At 41.2% G+C, this 21,584-nt stretch overlaps 1 protein-coding gene across 5 annotated transcripts; it reads left to right on the forward strand.

Moving 5' to 3' along the window:
• The first annotated feature begins 1,174 nt into the window (after positions 1-1,174).
• Positions 1,175-21,470, forward strand: LOC126998461 (carbohydrate sulfotransferase 5-like). 5 transcript variants are annotated; one of them, XM_050860171.1, is made up of 8 exons: positions 1,175-1,795; positions 4,837-4,921; positions 5,885-6,055; positions 7,272-7,457; positions 14,563-15,193; positions 16,704-16,804; positions 20,148-20,267; positions 20,510-21,470. In XM_050860171.1, exons 5-8 carry the CDS (start codon positions 14,693-14,695, stop codon positions 20,898-20,900), a joined length of 1,113 nt encoding a protein of 370 aa, XP_050716128.1. In that variant the 5' UTR covers positions 1,175-1,795; positions 4,837-4,921; positions 5,885-6,055; positions 7,272-7,457; positions 14,563-14,692; the 3' UTR covers positions 20,901-21,470. The 5 variants fall into 5 exon arrangements, 4 of the variants coding, with proteins under 4 accessions (XP_050716128.1, XP_050716124.1, XP_050716127.1 ...); XR_007752883.1 differs by lacking the exons at positions 14,563-15,193; positions 16,704-16,804; positions 20,148-20,267; positions 20,510-21,470 and adding an exon at positions 11,002-11,202 and having other exon boundaries at positions 1,211-1,795; XM_050860167.1 differs by lacking the exons at positions 14,563-15,193; positions 16,704-16,804; positions 20,148-20,267; positions 20,510-21,470 and having other exon boundaries at positions 1,209-1,795; positions 7,272-10,335.
• Positions 21,471-21,584: the final 114 nt, after the last annotated feature.

The following is a 21,584-nucleotide window of genomic DNA, read 5'->3' on the forward strand; positions in this document are numbered from 1 at the left end:
TTCATCGTTGAGCCGTCACAAAATAGCCTGTATTTCGGCCCTTTTCCCTCCATTTGGACACGTCCTAGTTTTTTGCTTAAAACTTTTTTATTTATTTAATGCTTTCCAATTTTTTTCTCATTATTAATCTATATTAAAAGAGCTTTTATTTGCCAGCAAGCACGCCTTCCTAGCTTTAGTAGTTTTCGCTCGAGCTCGACCAGTAGTCGCGACGAACATTTGCCAAATCTGACTCATTTCACGCGCCGCGACGAAAAACCTTCCTGAATCCTGACGCCACAAAAAAATGATATATCTGCATAAAAATTCATATATGAACACTTCAATATGTTGACTAACTTGTATTAAAACCATTTCAACATATCTAAATAAAAAAGTTACTATTTTTTTTTATAATCATTTCACTATATAAATCAACCTATATTAAAGGCCTTAGGCCATGGTATTTCTTATTTTTTAGTATTCAACCATATCTCTTCTCATCTGTGAATAATACATTTAATCTGCTTTCTTTTGATACCATATATATATATATATATATATATATATATATATATATATATATATATATATATATATATATATATATATATATATATATATATATATATATATATATATATTATATATATTATTATTATTATTACTATTATTATTATTATTATTATTATTATTATTATTATTATTATTATTATTATTATTATTATTATTATTATTATTATTATTATTATTATTATTATTATTATTAGTATTATTATTATTATTATTATTATTATTATTATTATTATTATTATTATTATTATTATTATTATTATTATTATTATTATTATTATTATTATTATTATTATTATTATTATTATTATTATTATTATTATTATTATTATTATTATTATTATTATTATTATTATTATTATTATTATTATTATTATTATTATTATTATTATTATTATTATTATTATTATTATTATTATTATTATTATTATTATTATTATTATTATTATTGTTATTATTATAGCAGCACTAGAAGCAGCGGCTTTATCAATATGATGTAAAAGTAATATGCTTAATAAGGATTATCTAGCTGCTATTACTGTAATCAAAAGAAGGGAGGAAACGAAAACTTTCCTATTATTGTGGATTTCTAGCGCATTTCACACCTCAGCCTAGCACTTTTACGTCCGACACATTTGGCAACACTGGTTGGTTTGTTTACTTTGTTATTTACTTTCTCAGATAATGTGTGAATCTGAGGATTTTAGAACAGACATTAACTAACAGATGGACAAGCACCACAAATAACTGGAGTGGGAAGGAAGAAAGAAAGGAAGGAATGGAAAATAATACAGAGGGCTAAAAAAAAAAAAAAAAGTGTTTGGACTGGCAGGAGATAAAGACACCGACAATACCAGTGAGCCACATGGAAACACTCTTGGTGGAAAGCTGGAAACGAAAAGAGAAAAATAGTTAAAGGATACAGAGGAAGGAAGATCATGGTGTAAAGAACTAAGAAGCGATGCAAAACTACAGAAGGCAAAGAACATACCCAGCCACTAAAACCCTGAAGTCTTATTATCACATTCAGCCAAGGAACAAGTTGGGGTTATCTGAAGACATATAAGTGCCTGGCAGTGTTAACTCATTCTTCGGTTCAGGAGTGGTATTTTCAACCCCAGGGCTGACAGATGTTAAAGGTCTGTGCCGCTGCTGGGCCCATGGGTGTCAGGGGAGCCGCCCCCTGCAGCCCCCCGCTGTGTGAGGAAGCAAAGGCCAGAAGGATAAAGTAATGTGCATCAAGGTAACTATCCCAGAGGAATGGTATGGGTGACATTCCATAGATATGTACTTAATCACATCCACCACAGCTGTTCTCAAATGAATAAGCCTATGTTTGTTGTAGAAAGTCACTCTCCATTCCTATCTTTTGGTATTACTATAGAATTACACCCCTCCCACCCCGGTTGTTGTCAAAAATAATTTTCAATATGTTATCATGGACTAATAATAATAGGTATATGTATACCTGTTCATGATTTAAATCAGTGGCTTCTGAGATTTGAGCAACTAAGTGAACTGCGATAGATTACTATTTTATGGTATACGTGACTGTTTTGGCAGCAAAAGGTTACCATATTGGCAGCGATAGGCCACTGTCCGCAGTGGCAGTCACAGTATTATTTAAGTGGCAGTAGGTTACTATCTTCGATTAACATGAAGTTCTGTTAATTTAAGAGAATACAGACTGCCAGTACTTAGATTCGGTGGTGCCCTAGCCTGTCCTCTTGAATTAGATAAAATTCTGAAACTTTACCCTATTTCCTTCGTCTCATGACATTTTTCCCACCAATGTCAGGCCCAGATTTTATAAATAAGCTAAACAAGCATTAGTGTGAAGCCTCAGAATCTTTAGGGTTCTATAAATGTTTAGTTATACTGATACACTTTTTCCCCTAATAAAAAAATATAAAAAAAGCTGAATTCAGGCCCTTCCTGAAGACTGAGGACCAATAGAAAAGCTACAAATGGATAAGAGAATATATGAAAGGAAATCAAATTCAAGAAATGGCAAAAGTCAGGACACATAGGTAGGAGTTAGATCAACAGACAAAAATAGTGACAGATTGGGAAATAACTGATATATATATAGATATATATAAATACTAGCGGCAATCCCTGGAAGAAATAAGACACAGAAAACAACAGATTTCTTATATGATAAACAATTGTATTTCACAATAAAAAAGTGAGTTGCCTTTTATATAGTCCACTTCCAAGTTTTTGGGAGCTAGGATGGGTAGGGTTTGATGTAGTGCTCACAACTATTACAGTAGTCATCACAGCTATGAGGGTAGTCATCATGACTATCACAGTAGTCATGCTCCGCACCGGCAGAAAACGGAGATGGTCCCAACGTTTGGACCATTATTGATAGTTTTCATTAAATAACTTAAAAAATTGTATATTAATGTCCTAGTATTATGTGCCACGATTACTCGGGAACATAGTTCGCTTCAAAAACATATAAAGCCTACGTCTGTAGCTATCACCGTCTATAAAGGACATACAGACGGACCTGAGTTGCCCTTTATATACTATAGTATATATATATATATATATATATATATATATATATATATATATATATATAGATATAGATAGATAGATATAGATATAGATATAGATAGATATAGATATAGATATAGATAGATATAGATATAGATATAGATATAGATAGATAGATAGATAGATAGATATAGATATAGATAGATAGATAGATAGATAGATAGATTGATTGATTGATATAGATATACAGTGTACACATACATACGTACATACATACATACATACATTGAATTTAAAACTAGAAACATCTGTGGAAGTCATAGAGGTTGAGGGAATTGAAGAAGAGCTTGTGGGGTTGAGAAGGAGGCAGTAAGGGTTGAGGAGGAGGTGGTGGTGGTGGTTGATGAGAAAATTGTGGTGGTTTGGGGAACTGTAAAGCTCAAGAAGAAGGCTCTGGAGCTCGAGGAGATAGCTGTAGAGGTCAAGGAGGAGGATGTGCTGGTAGTGAAGCTCAATGGGTTTTTTTTCTAGGTTGAGAAGGATGCTTTGGATGTAGAGGTGGAGGTTGTAGGGGATTGAGGAAGAATTTCTGAAAGACGAAAAATAGGTTGTGAAGATAGAGAAGGATCAGGAAGTCAAAGAGAAGGTAGGAAAAAAAGGTTCTGAAGATAAAGAAGCCTTTGGAGATTAAGGTTCTGGTGAGAGTACGTATTTTACAGGGCAAAATTTACCTTTACAGATGCGCATTCCACTCCTTTTTTTCCCTATGCACAGCAAACTTTGGGTACCGTACCTAGTGGGAAGGCATTAAATTACGCAAACACTCACCCTTTGACTTGCACACTTATTCATACACACAATCACCCAAGCACACAGCCACTACTACACACATCCTCATAAGTAGCACACACACACACACACACACACACACACACACAGTTGTTACCTAAGAGTGATCCGATATAGATAAAAAAAAAAGGTTTAGCCTATAATTTACTCCTTGCTTTTTTTTTTTAAACATTTACAGTAGGATACACTCATCTGAATATTGCCCTCATGAATTGGTAAGACTATAAATTTAGCTCGTATAAATTGGTGCGTAGGTAGATGCTGTATATATCTATCATTCTCGAGAAACATACGGTATATAATATCTACTCTCTCTCTCTCTCTCTCTCTCTCTCTCTCTCTCTCTCTCTCTCTCTCTCTCTCTCTCTCTCTCTCTCTCTCTCTCTCATTTCTTCGTCTTCAAAATTTTTACTAGAACATTCATCATAGTCTGCAAGTATACATACCGTACATCAATCAGCTATGATGTCCCTTTATGAACCAATATTATTTCACCTTATACGTTGTGTTCTGGTGATCTTTATTTATTTATTTTTTATTGTGACGGGCAGTGAATCATTTTACCTTCGTATTGTTTCCTCATTACTTGAATCTCATGTTTAGATCATCTTGGGAGGGGAGAGGCGATTCCAATCACGTGTCTGCTGCTGCTGTTGGGGATTCCTCAAACGCATACATGTTACGGCATATCATTTACTGCTCTCTCTCTCTCTCTCTCTCTCTCTCTCTCTCTCTCTCTCTCTCTCTCTCAGCTAATAAGAGAAGTTGTCAGCCTTGTAGATTGTGTCTATTGCCAAGTTTCAGGTCTTTTTGTTCAATATTTATACCATGTACGTTTACGAGATGCTTTGAAGGCCATGGTGATTCTCTCTCTCTCTCTCTCTCTCTCTCTCTCTCTCTCTCTCTCTCTCTCTCTCTCTGAAATAGTTAGGAAGCGTGACCAGTGTTAGGCGAGACAGTCACGGGGTGTTAACTGCGCCACACGCCTGCTTCCTATCCTCCTCTATTAACAGTAAGTAACGGGAGCTCATCTCTTCCCGTAAAGTTTAGTTGTAGTCATTGGTTAACCATATTTTGGAGTACATGCAGTGCTGTCTGTAGATGTTGCTTCGTATCCTCCTCTATTAGTACGATGTTATGGTAATCTCTTCTCGAATGTAGAGTTCAGTGGTTGTAATTTTGTTGACCACACGTATTCTGCGAGCTTTGTATAATGGGTAGTAGTGCTGTGTGTGTTTCGTTGGCTTTGGACGTGACGCACTGTTACGAACATATTGACATTGAGATCTGCTAGAGTTAGCGTCACATGTGAAATCTGGCAGAGTTAGTGTTACACTTGAGATCCGGCTAAGTTATGTTACATTTGAGATCTGGCTGAGTTAGTTTTACATTTGGGATCCGACTGAGTTAGTGTTTCATTTGAGATTTGGCTGAGTTAGTGTTACAGTTGAGATCTGGCTGAGTTAGTGTTACATTTGAGATCTGGCTGAGTTAGTGTTACAGTTGAGATCTAGCTGAGTTAGTGTTACATTTGAGATCTGGCTGAGTTAGTGTTACATTTGAGATCTGGCTGAGTTAATTAGTGTCGCGTGAAAATTTAATCTGGCTGAGTTAGTGTTATATTTGAGTTCTGCCTGAGTTAGTGTTACTTTGAGATGTCTGAATTAGTGTTATATTTGAGTTCTGGTTGAGTTAGTGTTACTTTGAGATCTGGCTGAGTTAGTGTTACATTTGAGTTCTGGCTGAGTAGTACGAGGGAAGCATGTGGTAACCGAATGGCATTGAGATAGGTGTTATCTGGGCCGGAAGCCAGCGCGTCCTGGCTGGACTACTACACCACCATCAGCATCGTGTGTTCGTGTGTGTGGAACAGTGGCCGCTTACTTGTGCGTGACATTTTTTTCGCTTTAATGGCAATTTTTGTAAAAGTTTAAGGTCTAGTAGCACAGTAGTAGATTTTCAATTTCCTTCCCAGCATGCCGGCGGCCAGCAGCAGATCGGTGCCGCAGCCTCGTCCAGCCTCGCGCAGCCTCTCACGTTGGCCCAGCGTCTTCAGATCCTGCTTCAGATGAGCTCTGTCCGAGACGAGGAGTAATGCACCACTTGATGTAGCAACGGCGAGATGAGCAGCTGTTTTCTCTTACAGGTCCGTAATATTGTCAGATTTTTTAGGGGGCTAGAGGGTTTCTTTTTCAGGTTCATGAGGGGGGAGGGGGGGGGATGGCGAGCGAAGTGGGCATGCACAAGTGGGTAAATTAAAAAAAAAAATAAGCACATTTAGGGGCATTTTGAGGCCGATATAGAAAACATTTAAGGGCTATAGCCCCCCAGAAATTACAGCAATGTCTCAATATTTTCTACATATGTCATAATATGAACTAAGTTATACTGGCTGAAGGTGAGATCCAGCAAGTGAATGTCAACAATAGATGAAATGCGAGAAAGTTTGACTTCTCTTGTCATTTCATGAATTAAGCAAAAAAGTTTTAAAAATGCATTGTGGGTGCATAAAAAAAACTTTTGAGGTCCATTTATAATGTTTATTGTTCCATATATATATATATATATATATATATATATATATATATATATATATATATATATATATATATATATATATATATATATATATATATATATATATATATATATATATATATATATATATATATATATATATATATATATATATATATCAGTTTACCATAATTTCTGATGTCATATTCATTGAGTATAATGTGATCGTTAATAATTAGTGTTATTAGTGCTATAGTTAATAACTTGGCATTACATGATAATCATATTTTTTTATTTCATTACTGATGCCATCATATATATATATATATATATATATATATATATATATATATATATATATATATATATATATATATATATATATATATATATATATATATATATATATATATATATATATATATATATATATATATATATATATATATATATATATATATATATATATATCTATATATATATATATATATATATATATATAACCAGAAAACAACATATGGACTGCAGCCATTTTTTTAAATGAAATGTTTTAATTCATGCTTATGGATTCCATTAACTATATATTCTTGTTCAGTTTTATTCTCGGCATGAATCTGCATACCCTTTCCCCTTGGTTATTCCAGGAGGCCGTTATGAGCATGTTTCTGATCATATGGATTGTTTAGTGGTATGCCAAGAAAGTAATGTTACCTTTTACACATCAGACAATAGATATATGTTAGTAAAATAAGCATTTCCTATTACTTATTGTGAAATCAAAGTGACTCCAAATGATTAGATTGTTAATGTTTAGAGCTACTGAGTTACTGTAAAATTTATTGCAGAGGAGCAGCAGAGGGCGATGTTGACCATGACAGTGATGCAGCATGAGAGGGAAGCAGTAGGAGGATTCAGTAAGGAGGTGGTTGAGGATAAAGGGGATGTGTTGTCAAGTCTTCGCCATCTGCATCGCACCCTGCAGGAGTGCCACTGGAGAGTGCAGTCGGTCGACCACGCTCTCTGTACTCAAGGTAACAACAAAAGTCTTGATCATCTCCAGAATCAAAATGGAAATGATCACAGTTTTCAGTTTCCAGTTGGTAAAGATCATAGTCTCCAGAACCAACCTGGAGAAAGTCATAACCTGCAGCTGCAGAATGAAACTGTGAAAGAATACAGCTTAAAGAATGAAGCTGGAAAAAATGACAACTTTCAGAATGAAGCTGGAAAGAAACAGAATCTTGAGGATCAGTCCAGAGAAATTATTGAACAGAATAAAGATAATGATGCTCAAGATAACCCCGAAGATCATAATCACCAAAATGAAATTAAAGAAGAATTAAAACCTGAAAATCTATCACGGCAAGACACCTTCCACAAAGAATTACCTCAAGAAAAAAAATCCCAACAAGATATAAAACATGAGGATGAAAGCTTTCCACTGCAAGATGAAGGTAATAATCTCCTTGATCTATTCAATGATTCGAAGGAAAACCTTCCAACCCAACCTACAAAAGACATTGATCTCCAGAAAGCCTCGAAAGAATGTACTGTGCTCCCTTATTCGAGACCTGACCACCACATTCACACCCAAGGCAAGAAGGAAACAACCCTCATGAACAATACTCAGAGTACTTGTGACCTTGATTACACAATCTCTCCTCATAAACAACAGTTAAGAGGCTCAATTAGGCAGGGGATGCTGGATGGTGATCTAGCTACTGTAGACTACATTGGAGCTACAATGGAGCTTCAGCATAATTATACAGACCTCAGTGTAAGTAAGACATGTTCAGTACCATACATCACAACTGATGACATCCATCACCAACTCGTTGATCAACATTTGAAGTGTTCAGATAAAGTTGCTAAAGAAGTTAATACAGAAAACTGCAGTCAATTGAGCGAGATCAGATGTAGGGCTGATCATAGAGAAAAATCTTCGAAAAATGAATTTTTTCATGAAAGAGAAATAGACTTATTCAAAAATCAAAAGACAAGTGACTCAGCTTTCGAAGACCAGAAGAAAGACAAGGTTATAGATGGTAAAAGAAATTTGGGTAAAGTTGCTCTTGTTGATACTTTTCCAGATGTAACCCAGAAAATGGATATTATTTGGGAGGCGCTTGAAAAGCTTCGATCACACTTCCTTGCCTTGCATTCTTCTATTGTGGACTCCTCTAGCCACTGCCTTTATCAGGAGCTTGACAAGTCACTTGATAAATCTGATTTTACTTTATTGAGAGCAAACAAAGTTGCAGAGCCCACTGACCTGGCTGAAGAACATCATGCCAGGTGTGAGGATGAGGCTGGGATGTTGCATCAGACAACCGGTGAAGCAACACAGCCATGTCAGTCCTTTTGTAAGCAATCTTCTCACAAAGAAACACTGTCGAGAAAACTATCTCAACCTGCCTGTCATGCATTGTCAAAAAACTGTACCAGATCATGTACATTCCAACATCCAGTCAATGAAGCATTAGCGAGTGATAGCACAGCATGTAGAGGAATCTTATTCCGAGGGTGGCGAGAGGGCTGTCTTTGCATAGGGCTGGTGCTCCTCCTGCTGTTGCTGCTTCTGTTTCTTGCCAGCTGCCTCCTGTTGATGCTACCTATTGTGAGTGTCTCTGTTAGGAATGCAGGTGGTCTTCCTGCTTTCTAGCCCTAATTCTCTCCTTTGTTTCCTCATATTGCTTTCTGTAATCTCTCTCTTTCTGACTGCAGTTTTCTGGACTTACTTCCATAACAATATTATCTGAACACCTCTAATGCTGAAGTGTAAACAAATATATTCAGATCACCAATTTTTTTCCTCATTTATGTTGTAGAACAAAAAATGGTGCAACATGATTAATTAATTTAGAAACAAACTTGACCACCACTTCCTCCACCTTGGCATTCGCTAAAGTAGAAATGCCTTGGTAGCTATTTGATGATTTGATTTGAGTTTAAAACAGACCATCCAGTCTGGGTCTGTGGGGTCTGAACATCTATGTAAATTCTCTCTCTCTCTCTCTCTCTCTCTCTCTCTCTCTCTCTCTCTCTCTCTCTCTCTCTCTCTCTCTCTCTCTCTCTCTCTCTCTCTCTCTCTCTCTCTCTCTCTCTCTCTCTCTCTCTCTCTCTCTCTTTTTCAAGGTCACAATTGGGCCGCCGAGTGACTCACACAAGTAGCATCCCTTCCAAGTAGGTTAAGGAACCCTAAATAGTAGACGAAGATCCCTAGCAAGGATGAGCCTGCCAAGGGAGACTACGCAACAAATGATGAATCTCAGACTGGGTTGTGGTGAGCCTTGATAAGTAGCCCAGATAATCTTCCCACTAGCAATGCCTCCTTGGTAATGTGATTTTGTAGACCTCATGCGGAGTCTCTCGGGATAACTGTGATGAATGTGATGAATTTTGTACGTACTTATGCCTGTCATCATTCCTGTTTGTAGTGTGTAAATATCCATACTATAGTACTACTTGTAAGGTACCTAAATAATGTTCAAAATAGGATCATTTATTTCGTTGCCATACTTCTTTTGTACTGATTTTTACTAACTACTTAGTTTTATTTATTTTTTTCTTATTGAAGGTTTACATAGTTGTTTTTAGATTCATATTTGGTTGACAAGAAGGGAAATGCAAATGGGTTCAGATATTTTAACTTTTTTTATATTACACTGTTCTAGTCTCAAAGGTTTGTGTTCACCTGCAATATTCAGTTTACTCTTGTATGATTCTGTTTCACAAAATGCACACACAGAGCATTTTAATGATTATAGTACACTATGATTTTTATTTTTGTATGTTTATAAGTAAAGGTTTAATATGATTCTCTCTCTCTCTCTCTCTCTCTCTCTCTCTCTCTCTCTCTCTCTCTCTCTCTCTCTCTCTCTCTCTCTCTCTCTCTCTCTAACACACTAATGTCATGCCTAATCTAACCAGTCATGTCGCAACTAGCAGTGATAACTGTGCCAAATGGTATGCTAAGATGGTAAGTGATTCATACAGTGAGAAGTAAGACACTAAATGTGTGTAGTGTAGAGAAGTGACAGTATATTAGCCAGACCTGCTAGACCTTGGTGTCTGATGGTCCGTGTGTCACAAGAAAGTATAGATGTATAGAATTGTCCGGTGTAAGACTTCCATATTTATGTACTCATTGAGCTGTGACTTACACCATACAAAGGGGTCTTGTCATGTTTATGCCAATACATTATATATATATATATATATATATATATATATATATATATATATATATATATATATATATATATATATATATATATATATATATATAATGTGCCATACTTTCTAAGTTGTAATAGTTATAGTTGTGGAAGATATTTTTTTTGTGAATCGTCTACCTGGGTCAGCAGAGGTCACAGGAATAATTAGATAATCCGTGACTCACCCTGTGAGTGCATGTTGCTCAGGAGTTTGGAGGCGGCGGTGAACTGCAGGTGAGCATGCCCGAGGCCGTGAGGAAGGCAAGAATCTCGATCAATAAGACAGAATTTTTGTCTCAAAACAATGCTGTACTTTCAGTATTACAAATTTTTCTCTATTTGAAAAATATCCTTCCAGCACTCGTGTAAACATTGGTGCCATCTCAACACCTGTAAATTCCAAGTGTTGGCGAGCATTGGTACTCTGCGGTCCGCACGCCCACGCCCCCGCGTTCGTCCCCGCCACGTGACCGCCGTGATAAGTTGTGACATGTTTTGTACCTCACATTACTTTTTAAGACAAATGAATTACCATGAATGCTTTAAAGTTTAAACCCATCTTGTTGTTTTTGTTACGATAATATCCTTCTATACAACACCTGCAGAGACCTGTCACATTAATAAATATTCTATATTATTATTATTTTTTTTTGATGAAACTGGAAACATCGCCCCGATATTTGCAATCACCGAGTGAGAGTAACCTTAGCATCAGTGTCTGTAACTTCCTATTGAATAGAGTCAAGAGGATGGTGGAGGAGATGGAGGGGACTAGGTGGGGAGCGACACTGCAGAACTTCACGGTGGTTGCGGCAAAATAGCGTTGGTCGGCTCACGCGATGACCTCCTCCCCCTTCCCCCCTTCCTCACCCCTTTCTCCCGCTTTGACCTGACACTCCTCACCCTCACCTACCTCCATGCCTTCACCCATCCCAACCTCAGCCCCAGTCCCTCCGCTCCTCGTGAGGCCGGCCGGCACGCGGCCGCGGGCTGAGAGCAGAGGCATGGTCTGGACAGGGTTAAAAGGTGGTGGTGCTGCAGGCTGGAAGCCTTGCGTCAAGTTGTGTCTGTCTTGGCTCGCGTTATGAACCCCTGAACTGGAAATATCAAGTGAATGAATAATGTGTGTCTAATTACATGTATACGACGTGCAAAGTGTGTTGTCATCGGACATAAATGTGTACCCTTCATATATGAGCTTGGATGAAAAGCCAGTCATGTAAATCTTGTTAATGCGAGAGATAAGTTAGCAGAGTATACCTTGAACACTGAGACAACTATTGAGTCGTGTAGGCAGTGACTTGGTTGCGTGATCAGTCTGACGTGTGAATTCCAATCGAGCCGCGTCAGGTAACCACGCTAGCCAGGCATGAATAGCCAGACAAGTAGGTGGTGGACAAATTTTGTTACGAAGTGAATGCTGGTGTTAGTTACGTAATCATGCGGACAAGATAATAACTTTCATAGTTAATCTAGTGACTTGAATCAATGTTGCGGGACGAGGTGTTCGCGGGATGGGTGCGAGTGTGGTGGCGGCGATGGCAGTGGTGGTGGTGGAGGTGGCAGTGGCTGCGGGTGGTGGTGACGGTGGTGGTGTGGGGCGGCACGGGGCTGGCCGTGTGCCGCTACTGGCGAATCCCACTGCGCCCCCACGCCCATCCCGCCGGTGGAGATCCTTTACAGCCTCCACACACGCTCCACGGGCAAGCTTCAGGCTACAGAAGTTTTCAGGCAAGTGAAGATGTCAGTGACCACCGCGTACCCATGAATAATTTTAAGGCCGAGAATAGACACGGTGGCCACTACGACACAAGCAGACTGTCTGTGATAAATCTGCACGCAAGTGACGTCAATCAAAAACGTCTCGTAAACAGCCTTAATCCTCACGATAGTGGCCTTCAGCGTCAACAGAACAACGCTAAATATCCTGACACCAGCCTTACTTCCCATGGAGTCGGCCTTAATAATCACAATACCAATCTCCATCTGCTTACTGAAGTATTTACGACATCAACGAAGGACAATGATGAACCGAAACACACGGCGGGTCATGACAGCCATTCGGACCGTCACCACACGCTCAATATGAGTCACGGAATGAATAATATTTTTGCTAAGAATCCACTGCCAGCCAAGTTAAACACCAGAGAGAGAGGGGGAGCACGCCAAACAAATAAAACAACCGCGACAGATAATGAGAGTTATGTGGGAGCGTCGCAAGGGGAGAAGGTGAAGGAGCAGGACGGTGCGCCAAGGGTCATCCTCCTACTGACCAGCTGGAGGAGCGGCTCCACCTTCATGGGAGAACTTCTGGCCTCAGCCGTGCCTGAGACATTCTATAGGTGAAGAGAGAGAGAGAGAGAGAGAGAGAGAGAGAGAGAGAGAGAGAGAGAGAGAGAGAGAGAGAGAGAGAGAGAGAGATGCATTATTATCATCCTACACTGATATTTCATTATGATCCATTGTCAACATCAGGGATCAGCAGGTGGCTCCGTGGCACACATTGCTCAGCGGCTCAGCCCATATACAGGTTACGAGTTCGCATCCATGGAAACTACTATAGTATAATTATTATCATAAGAATACTGTCCACAACCCAAGTATCATTCACACACTGCATCACATCAGCAGCCATTACTGTTCAACTGTAGGACAAGGGGCCTCTCGCAACTTTATCCGCCTCTCTTATGTTACTGCATCGATCTTCGATCCAGCCCCGGCAAATGCTCTTTTTTAATTAATCATATTCACCTAGTCCTCTGTCTGCCCTAACTTATACTATTTCTGGCTTGCCTCCGTTACTCTAGTTGTCCCTCTGTTATCAATTCTTCGCATGGTATGAACGGCTTAATATGTCAGTTCCTCACACACACACACACACACAATTTTATACATCTGTCTGTCTGTTTATTTATCTATCAAACTGTCTATTTATCCGTCATTCAATCAATCAATCAATCAATCTCTCTCTCTCTCTCTCTCTCTCTCTCTCTCTCTCTCTCTCTCTCTCTCTCTCTCTCTCTCTCTCTCTCTCTCTCTCTCTCTCTCTCTCTCTCTCTTATATTTTTATTTTTATTTTTATTTTTTTACAACAAAGGAGGCAGCTCAAGGGCACACAAAAAAAGAAAACAATAATAAAAAAAAGCCCGCTACTCGCTGCTCCTAAAAAAGAAACAAAAGAGGTGGCCGAAAGCAAGGTCAAATACGAAAGGAGAGATGTCCTGATACCCTCCTCTTGAAAGAGTTCAAATCGTAGGCAGGAGGAAATACAGATGAAGGAAGATTGTTCCAGAGTTTACCAGCGTGAGGGATGAAAGAGTGAAGATGCTGGTTAACTCTTGCATAAGGGGTTTGGACAGTATAGGGATGAGCATGAGTAGAAAGTCGTGTGCAGCGGGAGTTAGCAAGTTCAGAAGAGCAGTCAGCGTGGAAATATCGATAGAAGATAGAAAGAGAGGCAACATATATATATATATATATATATATATATATATATATATATATATATATATATATATATATATATATATATATATATATATATATATATATATATATATATATATATATATATATATATATATATATATATATATATATATATATATATATATATATATATATATATATATATATATATATATATATATATATATACATATATATATATATATATATATATATATATATATATATATATATATATATATATATATATATATATATATATATATATATATATATGCAAAATTAAACACAGTTTTTATTTCCATGTATGCGTGTGCAAATGTGAATGATTGAGCTGCTTGATTGTGTTCCTCCGTGATGCAGCATACTCAGCATATTATGTCCGTTTGTATCCCCCGTGTCCCGTGTCCGCCATCTCACTTCCCTCTCCTGGCTCTGCCTCGCCGCACAGTTACGAACCGCTACACCCATGGAAGATCCGAGTGCTGGAGGAGGACGACAGCCCCTCACGGGCCGCCCTCGCCCTGCTGAAGGACCTGTTTCGTTGCCGCCTGGAGCCTCATGCACAGCAGGTGGCGTACATGGCGAGCAACCATTGGTACCTCCGTTGGAACACACGTCTGGCGTCACAGTGCACGGCGCCGGCCAAGGGACAACAGCAAAGGGGTATCCAGGAGCAACAGAAAGGGTCACAAGAGCTGGCGAATGGTCGGCAGGTAACTCAGGAACAACAAGGGGCGAGGGAACAAGTAATTCTGAAGCATATATTACAGAAACGGGGACAAGAGAATAAGGAACAATCAGGGCAGCATACAGGCAACCGGATACAGCAGGAAGGAACAAGAAACTTGTACAAGGAACAGCATCACGTTAGTAGTTCTCAGGGAGTGCAAGAACCAGTAAGGAGAGGCCAGGATCAGCAGTCTGAAATAGGGAAACATCAGAAGCGTGTCCATGCGGGCGAGAAGCGGATGAAGGAGCAGCCTCGCTCACCCGACGGGAAGGAAGCCTCCCCCCCCTCCTGCGACGATGCCTCCTACGTGAGTGAGGTGTGTCGCCGCTCCCCCCTTCACGTCGCCAAGGTGAGTCACCACCAACACACTATAAACTCTATCATACGCTACGCTATATTATGCGGGCACTCAAGGAGACTTGATTACAGATTCATATTGATTACCTTGATGCTGGAGCAAGAAAGTTTAAGTCAACAAGTAAATATATCAAATATAATCAATGAAAATAAAAATCATATCGCTGAAAATCGTTAGTTGATCCTCGAAGTCTGACGGAGCGCGTGTATGTAGTACTCGTTTTCACCCCGTGTTGCAGGATGCAGGAGCTTGTAATGCTGAACACGTGAGGTCCGTCTGCCCGCTTTACCTTACTCTTTCCCTTAACTCAGTCCTCTGTCCCTGAACTGCCCCTGAGTTATCCCTCGCCCTTTGACCGATCCTCATGTGGGCCAGTCGGCCTCTTACAGTCTCCCTATATTCCATACCTGGGCACTTCCGCACCTCGGTCAGGACCTCCGCTCCTCCGCACCTGCGGACCGCCAAACGAGGTGCGGAAGCCCGGAAGTGCGGAAAGTTTTCAAAGGTGCGGAAGTAACAGGTGCGGACAGGCGAAATTTTGGGTCCAGACTTCCGCACCTGAGATTTTCAAAGATTAAAAAACGAAGGCATTACTTTCGCGCGTTTTGACTTTTAGAGATTCACTGCGGTTGTTTAGTGTTTAGTGTTTACAAATAAACATGGACAGATACGTGAAAAGAGGTGGTAGCGACAGGAGCAGGAGTATGTCTGGGGATAGTAGCGTCAATAGCGTGAGCTACAGAACCAGCACGCCTGCACCGTCAGCCTCCAGAACCCCTACGCCGCTGACGACGTCAGACATTTCCTTGTCTGACGTGGAGCTGGATCCCTTCCAGTGTAATGCCAGAATTTAATTAAGAATGGGAAATTGTAAATTAGAGAGGAAAAAGTAGTTTTAAGTATTATAAATAGATATAAGTGCCGCCAGAGAGCCGTTACCGCATAGAACATTCCAGACTCGCGCTTGAGAGGCACACCCCATCCCCCCCCTGTCACCCCTGGTGTCCGCCAGACATCACGTGGCCCGACTGAAGACAGTATTTATTTTAATTGATTTGATGATTATTTGAAGGTAAATCTCTCTCTCTCTCTCTCTCTCTCTCTCTCTCTCTCTCTCTCTCTCTCTCTCTCTCTCTCTCTCTCTCTCTCTCTCTCTCTCTCTCTCTCTCTCTCTCTCTCTATATATATATATATATATATATATGTGTGTGTGTGTGTGTGTGTGTGTGTGTGTGTGTATGAAGCTCTGATGTATTATTGTCTTGTACTATTTTGTTTTATTTTTGAGGTGCGGACTAGTTTTTCAGGCGTGCTTTAATAGTTATGGGTACAGTAGCGGAGGTGCGGAGGTCCGGTAGCGGACCGAGCGAAAAAAAATTAGGCGCGGAAGTACAGGTGCGGACTACCTGCGTCCGAGGTGCGGAGGAGCGGTAGCGGACTACCTCAAATCCAGTAACGCGCCCAGCTCTGCTATAGTATATTCTTATGTTCTCTCCCACAGGTGGTTCGGTTAAGTCTACGGCGGGTGGTGCCACTTATAGAGGACCCGCACCTGCCCCTCCAGGTGGTGTACCTCGTCAGAGATCCACGCGCCGTCCTCAGGTGCGTCGGTAATCCTTAACTTTTTTTATTCTCGTTGCCTGGTCGGGAAAACACTAAAAGAGCTAAAACATCTTACTGAATGGTATTTCGCACTGATCGGCCTGCTGAATAGTAGAAGTTGTTTGGTCAATATGATTCTGGTAAGTTTTCCTTCTAATAAGATGTCGTTAGTCGTTACACGGGATTGAGTCATGCAGTGTTAAGATGCTGAGTGCAGGCAACAACCTCCCGTGTATGTATTTCTATTGAGACCCAACACCACCACCTCCACCTTCACCAGTCCACATCACCACCACCACCACCACCACTGCGTCTCATGCCTCATCATCTGAGCCAACACACGACACACGCACGCACGCAGCGCCTCGCCTCGTCACATTCATGACTATTGACCCCTCTGCCCTCTGCCGCACCACCACACGGGGATGAAAAACTACAGTAGGAAGAGTAAGAAGAGTACAGAGGAGTAGGACCCTTTCTCCTCCTCCCTGTCCTTTCCTTTCTCTTTCTGATGGACTCGCTAAGGATGGGGCAGAGAGGCCGATCTGAGTGGTGGTATGTTGGTGAGGTGGGGTGTATGATTATGATGATTTGTTTTGCTTCCCATTAATGATTTGTGTGTGTATATATTGTTAGTGAGTGAGTGTTTCTCTCTCTCTCTCTCTCTCTCTCTCTCTCTCTCTCTCTCTCTCTCTCTCTCTCTCTCTCTCTCTCTCTCTCTCTCTAACAAAAAAAAGAAAAGCGCCTCCATTCATCCATCATTAACAACTGCTCGCATAGTATTGGATTTACGTCACAGCGAACCTTCAGGCGCCTGTTTTAAGTAACTCGGAACATGTGAGAATTTGGCCTTCAGACATTAAAAAAAGGAAAAAGAGGGAAAAATGAAAAGAAAAGGAAAGGAAGGAAGAACGCTCCCCCTCCCCCCTCCCCCTCCCCCCCCGCACATGGCAAACTTGTGTGGGTCTTCTTTCAACAGGTCTTCTAGGATCACTTGAAAAAAATAAAAAATACGGCCCTAGGGTTATCTAGGTCTCTATATGGTTAAGGTTATGATAGATTTAATTGTGGGATACTGTTAATGTAAGGCAAATCGCGGTGAATGTCATATAATCTTTAGTGCTTACGACTACGTTTTCACTACCGCAATACCGCAACCGCACTACTGATTCTTGAGTACCGCGCCCACCTCTGTTATACTGGCAACCACTACTAAACCTCACATTCCTTCCCTACTATGTATAGGCTACCTTTAAACATTTCAGATCAAGTACCTACACAGGCAGCCACTTTTCACCTCACATTTGTTCCCTAATTCAACCTTTAGAATCAAGCTATATATACAAGCAGCCACTATTCCCCTCACATATGTTCCCTACTTTAAACCGTTCACATCAAGTTATACACACAGACTTTTCCAGTTTTCTCCTCTTCCATTTTTCTCCTCTTCTATCTCCCTCTTCTTTTCAACTCCCTCTCCTCTTCCAATTTTCTCCTCTTCCAGTTTTCTCCTCTTCAGTCTCCCTCTCCTCTTCCACTTTTCTCCTCTTCAGTCTCCCTCTCCTCTTCCAGTTTTCTCCTCTTCAATCTCCCTCTCCTCGATCTTCAGTCTCCCTCTCCTCTTCCATTTTCCTCCTCTTCAGTCTCCCTCCCCTCTTCCAGTTTTCTCTTCTTCAGTCTCCCTCTCCTCTTCCAGTTTTCTCCTCTTCAGTCTCCCTCTCTTCCAGTTTTCTCCTCTTCCAGTTTTCTCTTCTTCAATCTTCCTCTCCTCTTCTAGTTTTTTCCTCTTCAGTCTCCCTCTCCTCTTCCGGTTTTCTCTTCTTCAGTCTCCCTCTCTTCCAGTTTTCTCCTCTTCCAGTTTTCTCTTCTTCAATCTTCCTCTCCTCTTCTAGTTTTCTCCTCTTCAGTATCCCTCTCCTCTTCAGTCTCCCTCTCCTCTTCCAGTTTTCTCCTCTTCAGTCTCCCTCTCCTCTTCCAGTTTTCTCCTCTTCAGTCTCCCTCTCCTCTTCCAGTTTTCTCCTCTTCAGTCTCCCTCTCCTCTTCAGTCTCCCTCTCCTCTTCAGTCTCCCTCTCCTCTTCCAGTGTTCTCCTCTTCAGTCTCCCTCTCCTCTTCCAGTTTTCTCCTCTTCAGTCTCCCTCTCCTCTTCCAGTTTTCTCCTCTTCAGTCTCCCTCTCCTTTTCAGTCTCCCTCTCCTCTTCCAGTTTTCTCCTCTTCAGTATCCCTCTCCTCTTCAGTCTCCCTCTCCTCTTCCAGTTTTCTCCTCTTTAGTCTCCCTCTCCTCTTCCAGTTTTCTCCTCTTCAGTCTCCCTCTCCTCTTCCAGTTTTCTCCTCTTCAGTATCCCTCTCCTCTTCAGTCTCCCTCTCCTCTTCCAGTTTTCTCCTCTTCAGTCTCCCTCTCCTCTTCCAGTTTTCTCCTCTTCAGTCTCCCTCTCCTCTTCCAGTTTCCTCCTCTTTAGTCTCCCTCTCCTCTTCCAGTTTCCTCCTCTTTAGTCTCCCTCTCCTCTTCCAGTTTTCTCCTCTTCCAGTTTTCTCCTCTTCAGTCTCCCTCTCCTCTTCCAGTTTTCTCCTCTTCAGTCTCCCTCTCCTCTTCCAGTTTTCTCCTCTTCAGTCTCCCTCTCCTCTTCAGTCTCCCTCTCCTCTTCCAGTTTCCTCCTCTTTAGTCTCCCTCTCCTCTTCCAGTTTTCTCCTCTTCCAGTTTTCTTATCTTCAATCTTCCTCTCCTCTTCCAGTTTTCTCCTCTTCAGTCTCCCTCTCCTCTTCCAGTTTTCTCCTCTTCAGTCTCCCTCTCCTCTTCCAGTTTTCTCCTCTTCAGTCTCCCTCTCCTCTTCCAGTTTTCTCCTCTTCAGTCTCCCTCTCCTCTTCAGTCTCCCTCTCCTCTTCCAGTTTTCTCCTCTTCAGTATCCCTCTCCTCTTCAGTCTCCCTCTCCTCTTCCAGTTTTCTCCTCTTCAGTCTCCTTCTCTTCAGTCTCCCTCTCCTCCTCCAGTTTTCTCCTCTTCAGTCTCCCTCTCCTCTTCCAGTTTTCTCCTCTTCAGTATCCCTCTCCTCTTCAGTCTCCCTCACCTCTTCCAGTTTTCTCCTCTTCAGTCTCCCTCTCCTCTTCCAGTTTTCTCCTCTTCAGTCTCCCTCTCCTCTTCAGTCTCCCTCTCCTCTTCCAGTTTTCTCCTCTTCAGTCTCCCTCTCCTCTTCCAGTTTTCTCCTCTTCAGTCTCCCTCTCCTCTTCCAGTTTCCTCCTCTTTAGTCTCCCTCTCCTCTTCCAGTTTTCTCCTCTTCCAGTTTTCTTATCTTCAATCTTCCTCTCCTCTTCCAGTTTTCTCCTCTTCAGTCTCCCTCTCCTCTTCCAGTTCCCGCTCCCGCCTGCCCTGGTGCATCGCCCCGGCCTGCCGCGACCCCCACACCGTGTGCTCCAGCCTGCAGAAGGACCTCCACCTCCTCCCACATCTTCTGCGTCGATACCCAACCAGGTAACACTTATGTGACACGGCTTCACGGAATAAGGATGAAATTCTACGTACCCAAATGACCTTTTTAATTATCCCCCTACCTCGATCTTAATAATGATAAAAATAATCTTGGGCTTCTCAATCTTTATTCCTGTTTATTTACCTACACAATGACTTATTGATTTGTAGACATACATAATAATCTCTCTCTCTCTCTCTCTCTCTCTCTCTCTCTCTCTCTCTCTCTCTCTCTCTCTTCACAGGATAAAGATGGTCCTCTATGAAGAATTCCTCCAAGGGCTTCCTTCTTCCCTCCACGACCTTCTTGCCTTCCTTCACCTGCCTTTCTCCTCGACACACCTCGCCTTCATCAATGCATCGAAGCGAGGCGTCCCATTTCACCCTCAGGAGTTTTCACAGCGAACCCAAGGGCCACCAGGCCATGCTCAGGGAACCTACGGGACGAGCAGGAACCTCAAGTACCAGGCGTTTCTATGGAGGCTCAACACGCCCTACAAACAAGCCTCCAGGTACCAAGCACACTGCAGGGCCGCCCTCACCTCCCTGGGGCTGAGGCAGTTCACGTCCTCCCTCCAGTACCACACCTATTCCCTCCCTGCTCTCCTGCCTCGCCCCCGTCGCCCGCACACCTAAATGAAGACTCAAGCAACCTCATTACAGTGTATTTTCTTATAATTATTCAACCCTGCTCAACTGCACTGACGATTCCTTAAATGCTCTTATTACCTAACTTATACAGGGCTGTGATATCCCCCCCCCCTCCCTCCTATCTACTGTCCTCATTCGGAACTCCGTGATCCTGAATAAGGCATTAATAATTTATTCTAATCCATATTCACCCTCTGTGGCTCTGGCTGTTGCTAGGCGCCCTTGCTCTAGTAAACACAACTGTTTGAATTGTGCAGCTTGCATCTCAGCACAACTAATATAACTGCAATCTGTTTTGTCAAGGGGAAACAGCCAAGAACTCTCTGCCGTAGCTTGTGCACCGTCAATGAGTTAAATGACGATAAACATACACCAACCTATTACTCTATTATGCTGCCGGTGCTACAGATAAAGGGAAAAATGGGGCAATAGTAAGGATTTGGACATCTCTACACTCTTTCCTGGAGTTTCCCGGGAGGTTTGAAGGTTAGTGGAAAATAGGCAGTAGAAGAGCAGTTGGTTAAGTATAGAAAGCGAGATATCGGCTGGTTACAACTACCAATCCTTACTTCATATGTGTGCTGTAATATCACCTGTCAGGGAGCATATTGTAAGGTGTAAAGCGTCAAATCAAATGAAATGTAGAGAATTCTAACCAAGTCCTCCCAC

This window comes from Eriocheir sinensis, chromosome 14 (assembly GCF_024679095.1).
Source record: "Eriocheir sinensis breed Jianghai 21 chromosome 14, ASM2467909v1, whole genome shotgun sequence".
NCBI classification, from domain to species: Eukaryota; Metazoa; Arthropoda; class Malacostraca; order Decapoda; family Varunidae; genus Eriocheir; species Eriocheir sinensis.